Source organism: Protobothrops mucrosquamatus, unplaced genomic scaffold (genome assembly GCF_001527695.2).
Source record: "Protobothrops mucrosquamatus isolate PMUCROS unplaced genomic scaffold, P.Mucros_1.0 scaffold957, whole genome shotgun sequence".
Lineage (NCBI taxonomy): Eukaryota > Metazoa > Chordata > Lepidosauria > Squamata > Viperidae > Protobothrops > Protobothrops mucrosquamatus.
The window spans coordinates 189337-200789 of NW_015387201.1; the positions used below are offsets into that span (position 1 = coordinate 189337).

The following is an 11453-nucleotide window of genomic DNA, read 5'->3' on the forward strand; positions in this document are numbered from 1 at the left end:
GTTTTGTAGGTGGAGAACTACCTGCGATGGGCTGAAACGCACCAGCGAGAAATGCTTCTCCAGACTTAAAATAGTTCAAATTGGTGTATTTATAGCAGTAGGGGGATCTAGGCTACCGCCCCTTGAGAGCCCCCAGAGTGGTTATCAGATTGCCCTTAGTCCTAGAGAACTAATGAGATCCTGGGCTGAAAAGCAATCACTGGTGGCCCATCAACCGGAGAAAACCTCGGGATCTTTGCCACGGTTTTAAATTGAAACGCTGGGGAACAACCTGAGCTGCCCTTTCCGCGAAGAGGCTCAACTTTGTTTGAAACAATTTGAAAAAAGAAAAATTGCAAAAGGATGGAAAATGCTTTTCAGGACCTGAAAAACCACAGTTAAAAGAAAATAAACGACCCTGGGTCAAAATGAAGAAACTGTCTCTGGGTGGCCTGTAATTCCTTCCACTCCACAACGAGGCCTTTTCAAAAATCTGGACGTCAAGGCCAGGGCCGTCACACAGCCAAGCTGTGGAGTGTCACGGCTCCATCACCCTGTCAACCAAGCGTGACTCAGCCTTCAAGCTTCCGGGGCTGTTGTGAAGTTTCCAAACTGCCGTGCCCATTTAATCAGGCGGATTGTGCATTTCTCCTACCATAGGTTTAAAGGTCACCCCAACTTCACAAGACATTCCTGAAGACATCGGACCCGGGGGATCAAAGCTGCGAATGGAAAAGAAAAGAGAGGATCACTGGATCACGGCAGTATTTCTAAGGAAAGCATGGGGGGCGGGGGAAAACATTTTTCACCGTTGCTGGTTGACATTCATGGAGTAGAAAACCAATTTTACTTCAGACCAGAAACATTCACTCAATGTTTTTCAATGTGTATAGTGAGGAGCAACATGGAAGTCCCCTAATCATCTTTTTTTACTGTTTACTTTCTACTGTTTACTCTGGCAAAGCAATTGCCAATTTCAACATGCATTACTAAGAGTTCTTAACTTTTCAAAAAGTTAAAATGTCGGCATCCTGATAGCCCCCTTATTATTATCTTACAGAGAACCTTCTTTCTCCCTCCTATGTGTCCAGAATGTTCACGTAGCCATACGACCCACAAATCCTGATGAAATGATTAACGTATCTTGACTTACAGCACAGTGAAGAAATCTTTCAAATGTTCGCTGACGCCATCCAACTTGCAGTAGTTGATACTGTAGAAGGCATTGATCAGAGTCACCTTCTTTTTATAGGTTTTTCCAACATCAAAGTCCTAGAAATATTTTTTTTTTTAAAAAAAATTATATTAGCTCTACTTTTTTTTAAATAAAGAGTGTCATGAAAAGCATGATGGTCTGATCAGTGCAACACAACGACTAAACTGGAGAACGTTCGATTAAACAGAATGTATTTATTGGGTCAGACACATCACAAGAGACCAAGCCTGGTCCAGATTAAAACCATCCAACTTCGGCCCGCTTTGTGAATGCAGTTGATCAAGTCATATCTCACCTTGAAATGAATGAGACTCGGCTTGCTGTAAAAAGGACACCCTTTAAACTCACGCCCACAAACACGGTGTTTGCGAATGACTCCAGCATGTAGTTTCTCCAAGTTCCGGGTAAAAATGTCCTTTTCAAGTTTCGACACGCCGAGGGGTTTGGAATCAATTTTGTCATCCAGTTCCTGAGGAGTGGGCAATGCTGGTTTATAAAGGACTTTATAAAATAAAACGGCTTGATAAAGAAAGCATTTGATTCAAAAAGGCTGGAACCTACAAATTGGTGGCTTTCTCCATTTACTTCCTTTCTTCCTTATAAATGGGAAGCTCTCCAGCTAAAGTAGGGGTGGGCAACGTGGTGTCTTTTGACGCCTACCAGCTCTTTGCTCCAACTGACTTAATAAAAAGTGTGCATTTAAATCTAGAACCCCGAACATAGAATAATAGGGTTGAACGGGCCCTTGGTGGCCTTCTAGTCTGACCCCATACTCAAGCAGGAGACCCTATACCATCCTCTGGTTTAATGAAAAGAAGGACTAGGGGTGATATGATAGCAGTGTTCCAATATTTGAGGGGTTGCCACAAAGAGGAGGGGTCGAGCTATTCTCCAAAGCACCTGAGGGCAGGACGAGAAGCAACGGATGGAAACTAATCAAGGAGAGAAGCAACCTAGAACTAAGGACAGTGAGAACAATTAATCAATGGATGTGAATGCTCCAACACTGGAAGTTTTAAAGAAGAGACTGGACAACCATTTGACTGAAATGGTATAGGGTTTCCTGCTTGAGCAGAGGGTTGGACTAGAAGACCTCCAAGGTCCCTACCAACTTGGTTATTCTGTTATCCTGAAAACACAGTAAACAGGGATGTGGAGCAGGGTGACAGATTTGAGTTAAATGTGTGTTTTTGCCATCCACTCGGGAACCAAGTGGTGAAGAGCAAAAAATGGCACCTGCTGGCATCTAGCCTTGAGTTCGTTTTGGCAGCAGGAGAAAAATGCTAGCTCTCTGTTGAGCTTAAAACTGGGGAAACGGTCGCATGGGGTCTTGACTTCGGTAGGACTGGGACACGTTGACAAAAGAGGGCAAGGTTAAGAGTCAACATCAATGGAACAGCCCAATGCTGAGAGATTAATGCTGCAGAACAGCTGAGGTCAGATGCGCAAAGGTTAACCATCTGAAAGAAAGAAAGAAAGAAAGAAAGAAAGAAAGAAAGAAGGAAGGAAGGAAGGAAGGAAGGAAGGAAGGAAGAAAGAAAGAAAGAAAGAAAGAAAGAAAGAAAGAAAGAAAGAAAGAAAGAAAGAAAGAAAGAAAGAAAGAAAGAAAGAAAGAAAGAAGCTTCCAACCCACTTGGGAGAATGGACCCCGCGTTCAACCCAGTGAGAAAAGGCCGGGAATAAATAAATAAACGGAAAAGCCAGAAAGATGGATCTGAACCTGCAATGAGTTATATTCTTGGTCCCAAATCCCAACAAATTCCGGCTCCGCAAGCACGTTATCCGCCTCTTCCTCTTCGCCTTCGGTTTTGCTTTCGGGGATGGGCTCACAAGAGGCGGTACAACTTTTGTCATCCAGCGAGGGGGAAATGGAAGGGCTGCGCCGAGGTTTCTGCCGCAGAACAGAGACGCTGGTGAGTGGCAAAAAGTCAAAGGGCGGTTTGGACAGGTGAATTAATCACAGAATCTTGGGAAAATTACGAGAAAAAAAACCACGTCAACTTCGACATAAGCTCCCAGAAACTGAAGAATGCAAAATTCAATAATCTGGTGCAGACTCATTGCTACTTCCAAATAAATTGTTTTCTTGCTAATGGAAAGTGAACGGTGCAAAATTCAGTAATTTGGAGCGGATCCATTACCGCTTCCAAATAAATGGCTTTCTGGCCATGCACACCTTTGAAGACAAACCAAGACAGCACTAAGTCACTATGTCTTTGTTTGGGACCAGTATATATCATCTTTATTACTGGGGTCAGCAGACCAAGACCACATGGGATTCATCCCATTTAAATCTGCTATTTATGAAAAAAAGAACAATTAAGATAATTTAAACATCCAGGCTGATGTTTGCGGCAATGAAATTCCACATGACTTAGATTCAGATTTGGAGATTTTTCAGTTCTGGGCCATTACAAGGTGCTAATTGAAGGAAAGATTTTGATCTAATAATCCAACAGTCCCTCCCTGCTTCCTCTCACCTGTGTGACAGGTGCTACCTTATCGCTACATGTTTCCTCAATGTAACGCCATGTTTTCATGCGCCACTTAACAGCGTCGGAAACTTTGTCCGGGTCTTTGGATTCCTGGAGACAAGATTGTGCTTTCATTTTCTCCACCTGGCCTTCTTCTTTCAAAATCCGAGCGACTATTTCAATTTTTCTTGCTTTCTGTTGTTCCAGAAACTCCCTGTGGGGGAAGCAATGGCAGACAATGGAGACAAACTGGAGACAAGACACCAGGAAAACAGAGGGAGCAAACCGCTGACCTCTGAGCCGAAACGCATTAATCCTCTTATACTTTTTAAAATATATATATATTAAAAAGGGAAAGTGTGTGCTTTATTTTGTGACCTGCGTTCTTATTGCATTTGCAAATATCCTCCTTTGAAACAGACTGTCGAGGATGCTAGCAAAAGAACTCAGATAGCTGGTGGCTACTAGCTGCTAAAATTCAGGTCTCCTCTCACCGGCTTGAAAAAAGTACTGCTGATTGACTAGAATTAACTAAGAATTAATTTCCATGTTCTTAACAAGAAATGACGAGCTATCAGGAAGGGGGGTTGGATTGGAGAGGGGTTAATGATTCCATTTTCCAGATCTACTGCTCTAAATTTGAGGTTCTGACTTCTAGGCAACATTTTCTGGAGCTTAATTTTTTAAAAAAAATAATGTACAGAAAGGGGAAAATAATTGTATGCACACATATCGGTACTTTTAAAATGATACTTCAGCTATTGGAGAAATAGGAATCGTTTCAAGCACATCCCAGCAGAAAACATGAGCTGAAACGTTAGGGAGGCTTAATTCTTAATTAATTAATGGCAAGGAATTCTAGTCCAAATGTTTTTTTAAAAAAACTTTCCCCCCCCTGCATAGTTGACCCTTTCCAACTGAGGTCTCATCTATAAAGGACTTAGGTGGAAAATAACCCGTAAGGCTGTTAATTTATCAGCACGCCACCATTACCATGATATTTCTGAAAATTAGCAGCGTACTTTTTCCGCTTTTCAAACTCAATTTGTCGCTTCTGGCAAAAAAACTCCCGGGTCACATTATGTCCTTTAGCCTGAATGCCTTCCTTTATTTTCTGGTCTTGCTCTTCAGCATCAAGTGCAATCAATTTGCCCAGGACTTGACGGGTTCGGAGATTTTCCTAGACAAGAGTATTAAAAAAATAAAATTAAAATTATACCTTTGTTTGGGGAATTGCAAGGAAAGCAGTTCATGAGGGAAGAAGTCAGCAGGGATCCCACTCCAGATTTCAATTGCTTTCAAAAGTTACATGTGGTCCTCGGCTTATGACCACAACGGAGCCCAATTTATGTCGCAAAGCGGGACAGTTGTTAAGTGGGATTTTGCCCCATTTTATGATCCTTTCTTGTCACAGTTTGTTAACTGAATCACTGCAAGTTAAGTTAGTCACACGGTTCTTGAATGAGTCTGGACTCCCCATTGATTTTGCGTGCCAGAAGGTCACAAAAAATGATCCCATGACTCTGGAACATTGCAACCGTCGTAAATATGAGTCAGTTGCCAAGTGTCTGAATTTTGGTTACGTGACACGGCGATGGTGCCATGGTCTTGAGTGTGAAAAGGTCATAAGTCACTATTTTCAGTGCCACTGTAACTTCAAATGGTCATTAAATGAACTGCTGTAACTCAAGAACTACGTGTATTTCTTCCCCCCCCCCCAAAATAAATCCTATCAATTATATTCAAAGTCATAACATAACATGGTTTGATTGATCTGGAAACTGGCACAGGGCCACTTGTGGCTTAGTCAGAAATGCGGGGTTAAAATCGTGGCTTAGCCTGATCTAAGAATGAAGCCTCCTTACGATGAGACTTCTGTTGTTTGACTTTATTCTGAACATAGTTTGGCCAACGTGTCCCATTTTTCCCCCCACAAAACGGCAGTTGCGAACTATCGCTAGTGGTGTTGCGTTACCGATACCAATTCCTCCATCCCTTTACAAACTCCTTCTTTGCAGGCTAAAAGCGAAAAAAAAAAAAAGACTAGGGTAGGATTCTCCCTACACCAGTGGAGTTGAATTGAGACAGGAAGGCCCAATTTTGATAGCTTTGTTGTAAAAACAGTGGCGTGGTCTCCTTCTCGGGCGGTGAGCCCTTACCCGGTTCGAACTGATGCTGTTTTTCAGAGACAAAACCGTCTCCATCCTTTTCTGCAAATGTTCCTGGCGGTTCTGTTCCTCCGCCAGTTCCTTCTGACGAACCCTGTCGGAAAAGCACAGAGTCAAACCTGATCCATATTGGTGAAGCCATTTTGACTGATGCCCATCAAGGGGGAGAGTGCCATGGGAGGCCAGCTGCTTAATGCACTCAACAAACCAGGGTTAGCAAGCCTGGTTTGTTAAGCTCCGCCTCTCCTGTCCTTCTACAGCAGGCTAGCTGAGGACTTTTCCAATGGGACCTAGGAGAGCAGGCAGCCTTGATCTCATAGGACCTCATACTGTTATATAAGTTCTACACAGTGTATCATATATGGATCTCGTAGGTCTAGCCTAATGAAGAGACGGATTAGGGATGGCATGATAGCTGTCTTCCAATATTTGAGGGGCTGTCCCAGAGGAGAGGGGCTCTATCTCTTTTCCAAAGCACCAGAGGGCAGGACAAGAAGTAATGGATGGAAGCGTATCAAAGAGAGATCCAACTTAGGAGACATTTCCTGACAGTGGGAACAGTTAATCACTGGAACAGCCTGCCTTCCGCAGTTGTGGCTGCTTCAACACTGGAGGTTTTCAAGAAAAGATTGGTCATCCATTTGTCCAGGATGGTATAAGGACCCCTGCCTTGGGCCAAGGGTTGGCCTAGCCCTAGAAGACCTCCAAGGTCCCTTTCAGCCCTAGGACTCTATGATTCATTCAGGAGCTGAAACACAGCGGCATAACACAGTAGCATAGCTCCACAGGTTGGAGAAGGAAATCCCAAAGGTTAATGGACCAGACCTCTTCTAGTTTAACGAAGAGAAGGATGAGGGGGGGACATTATAGCCGTGTTCCAGTATCTCAGGGGCTGCCCCAAAGAAGAGGGAGTCAAGCTATTCTCCAAGGCGCCTGAAGGCAGGACAAGAAGCAACGGGTGGAAACTAACCAAGGAGAGAAGCAACCTAGAAATAAGGAGAAACTTCCTGACAGTGAGAACAATTAACCAGTGGAACAACCTGCCTCCAGAAGCGGTGAATGCTCCAACACTGGAAGTTTTTAAGAAGAGACTGGACAGCCATTTGTCCGAAATGGTATAGGGTTTCCTGCCTGAGCAGGGGGTTGGACTAGATGACCTCCAAGGTACCTTCCAACTTTATCATCATCATCGTCGTCGTCGTCGTCATTATTATTATTACTATTATTATTATTATTATTATTATTATTATTATTATTATTATTATTATTATTATTATTATTATTATTATTATTATATTATTATTATTATTATTATTATTATTATTATTATTATTATTATTATTATTATTATTATTCCTTGAAACGAGAAACAGAGGAGGGACAAGTAAATGACATACTTTCCTAAACTCTCCTTCAGAAACCGGACGGCCTTTGCGTGGTTCCTCTGAGACTCTTCCAGCACGTTGGCCAGGTTTTCTTCATAAGCCTTGCTAGCTACCTGGATTTTTCTATAGAGACAAAAAAGAAGAAGAAGAAGAAGAAGGAGGAGGAGGAGGAGGAGGAGGAGGAGGAGGAGGAGGAATCTTTCAAAGGGGGCTGCCGAATCCCAACATATAATAGACAGAAAAGATCTTCCCAATAGATACTTTTTCATCAGTTGTCCTGTCAGGGTGCCTGAAGCTGTTTTCTCCCTGGTTGAGGTCTGAGGCTCAAATTTGCCATTTTCCTCCTCCCTCCCCACCCCTTTTTCCTTCGTACACCGTACTTTCTGGATTGTAGACTGATCATCTCCTGATTTTCCTGGTGCTCTAATGTCGAAGCATCCTTAAGAGGGGGTTTGAAATCCAGCCTACCTTTCGGTGTTCTGCCACCTCTGGCTCAGGAGCTGGGCCATCTCATCCTGTTTCTGGAGCCTTTCCTCCGCCTGGTCTCGGCGCTGCTGGTCCAGCTCTGCCTCGTCTATCTTGAGCTGCTTGCGAAGTTTGGCAAAATTCCCTTCTTCTATTTCAATCTTCCACATTTCAAACCTTGGGCAAAGGGAGGCCTGATCAGCATCCGACCTGCTTGGGTGGTCGTCCATCCACATTATGCATGGGAGCAGCCTCTGTTGGCCCCGGAACCCTCACCCTCGCATCACTTAGAGCAGTGATGGCGAACCTTTTAGAGACCGAGTGCCCAAACTGCAACCCAAAACCCACTTATGCATCGTCGGGTGCCAGGTGGATGTGGCCCATTGGGTGGGTGTGGCTGCGGTGGTAACGGCAGACTGGGTGGGACTAAAAAGTTCAATCAATCAATTCCAACTTTGCAAGATCTTTTTTTTCCCCATGAGAAGTTGAAATTGACTGATTGAACCTTTTTTTTTTTTTTTGCACACGGCGGCGGAGGCCTAAAGCGAAAAGGTTTTATAAAACCCAGCTGAAGGCCTAGGACTGGGGCGACGGCGCACGTGCCCACAGAGAGGGCTCTGAGTGCCACCTCTGGCACCCGTGCCATAGGTTCGCCACCACTGACTTAGAGACAGAAAGTGGGTCCCAGAAATTCAAGTCCACCTTCATCCAGGAAATTACACAAGGCGGCTTCAAGCTAGGCTAGCCTCCCTTATGAGGTTTCATTATGGGGGGAAAAAAGGGGGAGGAGATACGAAGGTGACCTCTTGAATTACTAAAGAAATGTCAGCAATATAGGAATATTGAGGCACTTCTGTTTGGCAGAAGTGTTAAGAGTTAGAAGGGGTGGGGGGGAGCTTCCTTAATGAAGCCCAAACATTCCTAACAAAGCTGCTGCCAACTTGAGAATCAGAATGCTTTTTGCATATTTATAGATCCATTCGCCTTCACCCTATAAAACATTCAGGAGAGATTTCTCCCCCCCCCCAAAAAAAGTCGGGACAAGCCGCTCAATGGCATTAAGAGAAAAGCGCAAGGATCAATTGGCTCAGGGTCCCCCCCCCCCCCGCCTGTCTTTTTCCACTTACACATTTTCATTTAGGACTGTGCTGATTTTGGATTCAAGGTCCTTTTCATTTCCCAGTTCAGCACACAGGCGCCGATGCAACGCCTGAAGACGGAACACGGCCGTGCTGAGCCATTAAAAGGAGGGGAGGGGAGGAGAGGAGGAAAAAAATGGAAGAAAGAAAGGAAGGAAGGAAGGAAGGGGAATAAAATTAGAAATAATGAATTGTTAACAGTCAGCACATAAACAAAGCTGAAACAACCCTACAGCCAAGGGGGTAACGGCGGTTTGTTTTTTTGGAACTTCTGGCAGTTTATAGTAATGGAATGCTTCTCAATTATGCTCTAAAAGGATCTATTCCCTTTTCAGTCTCTTTCAAAACCTCTACACCAGTTGACAGGCAGAACCTCACATAAGAGCTTCTTTATATTCCCTCCCCTGCAGATATCAGAGCCAACTCCTGCCTTTAAAATAGTAATCGTAACTGGCATGACCCAAGCACAGAGAATATGGGTTCTTCACTGTACACAGAGCCCCAGGAAGAAGGCACCCTCCTGGAGACATTAAAATTCACGTCTTAATTTCAGTTTAATTTTAATAGATCCAGCCTAGAACAAAGCAGAAATTGTCCTGACAGTGGGAACAATTCATCAGTGGAATGCCTTCAGAAGTTGTGGGTGCTCCTTCTCTGGAGGTTTTTAAGAAGGGGTTTATCCAGAATGAAGAGAGGGGAAGGAAATGAACCATAGCAATTTCTTTGCGATTAAATTGAACAAGAAAAGGCAGCGGGGGGGGGAACCATTGTTTGTCCCCAGCAGTGGTTCTAACTCTTCTGGGTGGGTTCTTGCCTCTGAGGTAGAAGCAAAGAAAAGCGAGCTGTTTGAAAGCGACTGCATGGATCTAGATTCGCTGGAGAAAAGCCCACTTTTACGCACTAATAACTTGTGGGACAAATAAAAGATGGCATCAGAAATAGACTTGGGTTGTTGTTTTTTCCCTGCACCCAGCAAAAGGTTAACTCCTGTGGCTGGCTGTGGTCTCTGGAGATGTTTTATTTATCAAAGACCTTAATCACCAACTCATTAAATACCTTTAAACAGAAGAAATCAAAGAGGTGGCAGGTAGAGATTTTTCAGCTACCAAACTGAGCCAAATTCAGCCAATTTTACCCCCTTGGAAACATCACGAGAACAAGCTGGCTGAACTACATACGTGTTCCCCTCCTTCTTCTCATTCTCAATGTCTTTCTCCACGTCTTTTTGCTGGCTGGTGAGCAGGTCCAGCCGAGCACGGCAAGTCGCCAACTCTTCTCTGAAAATAGGAGAACAGGATTCAGCCAGAGCAATTGGCACAGTCCATTTCTTTTTAGGCATCTGTGGCATCACATCCTCCCGTGGGTGTAAAGCACCTAAGGGTTCTACGTACTGTGCATGGATTCAGAGGAAAAACTAGCTCAAAGATAGGCCGGGGAAGAAGTACTGCACAAAAGGAAAAGAGAGGAGGAGGGAAAAATAAAAAGTACTAATCTCCCCTTTAGCGGGAACGTTTCTCAGATCACCCTTTCGATCTGCTGGCTCCCAGGCAAAAGAGCATGAGGACTAGTCATCTACATCTAATTTTCATTCACCCAACTAAGGGAGAAATATCAAGATGGAAGCACTTCCACTGAAGTGGGCCGGCTACACGGTCAGTCTAGCTTTGCTTTCTTGAACTTGTCTTCCAGATGTCCTGAACGACACTTCCCATTATCCTGGCCAGCCGGATCATTGGCCATGGTGGCTGGGGATGATGGAGCTTGTGTGTGTGTGATGGATATATCACTTCTTCTGTGAGAGTCCCACTTGCGCGCCGTGCTCCAATGCTGCACCCAGAGATGCCACACTGGTTGTGACACCCTGAAACAGCAAAACATGACTGATGGTTGGTGGCTTAATAACCGTTTCAAGTTATGATGAACTCCCCAAAAAGTTAGTTAGGACCCGTCCTCAAAGTTATGGCTGAAGCAGCATCTCCCACAGTCATGAGATCACATTTTGAGCACTTGGCAACTGGCTTGCATTTATGACCGGTTGCAGCGCTGTGGGATTACACTTTGCAACTTTTTTTTTGCTGTTTTCTGACAAAAAAAAAATGCCCATTAGATTCTTTCCAGAACCACATGGTCTCCTTAAGGACCACAGAAACAGGCTGAACAATTGTCGTATAAACAGCCTTAAAATTCAAATCCGGTCATGTGGTGTCGTGACTTACAACCCCGGCGTGACCGAAATTACGGTCATAAGCCGAAGACTGCCTGTAAATGAATAAATGTGCTGATTTTGATTTGCTGCTTGGTACATCTTTGGATCGCTTGGTAATGAAAGTTTAATTTGGTTATTTCCTTCTGAGCATCCAAAGGGAGCCGAAATAAATCTCTTGAGCTACGCGTGGCAGAAAATGGCAGACGGCGGCGAGGAGACTGACCTCGTTTTTTGAATGAGAAGCTCTTTTTGTTTGGTGAGACTGTCAAGCTGATTCAGGTTTCGGCGCAAGTTGAGGACACGAACCCGATCGGTGTAGTTCATGGTCCGCCCTTGGCTCGGCACGGGGAATCCTTCCGAGCTTTTCCTGTTGGTAAGAAAAGCAGGTCTCAACCTAAAGGAACGCCGCCTTGAGACCGAC

The 11453-nt window shown here is 44.2% G+C and overlaps 1 protein-coding gene across 1 annotated transcript in view; it reads right to left on the bottom strand.

Moving 5' to 3' along the window:
• Positions 1–11356, bottom strand: part of CFAP74 (cilia and flagella associated protein 74) — a 31151-nt gene extending 19795 nt beyond the window's left edge. The window contains exons 1-12 of the mRNA XM_015819598.1: positions 11256–11356; positions 10005–10103; positions 8815–8919; positions 7691–7864; positions 7235–7345; positions 5829–5931; positions 4692–4849; positions 3694–3883; positions 2916–3086; positions 1491–1664; positions 1133–1251; positions 635–701 (exon numbers count right to left, since the gene is read on the bottom strand). Coding sequence (XP_015675084.1) covers positions 635–701; positions 1133–1251; positions 1491–1664; positions 2916–3086; positions 3694–3883; positions 4692–4849; positions 5829–5931; positions 7235–7345; positions 7691–7864; positions 8815–8919; positions 10005–10103; positions 11256–11356 — 1572 coding nt within the window. The remainder of the gene's footprint in view (positions 1–634; positions 702–1132; positions 1252–1490; positions 1665–2915; positions 3087–3693; positions 3884–4691; positions 4850–5828; positions 5932–7234; positions 7346–7690; positions 7865–8814; positions 8920–10004; positions 10104–11255) is intronic.
• Positions 11357–11453: the final 97 nt, after the last annotated feature.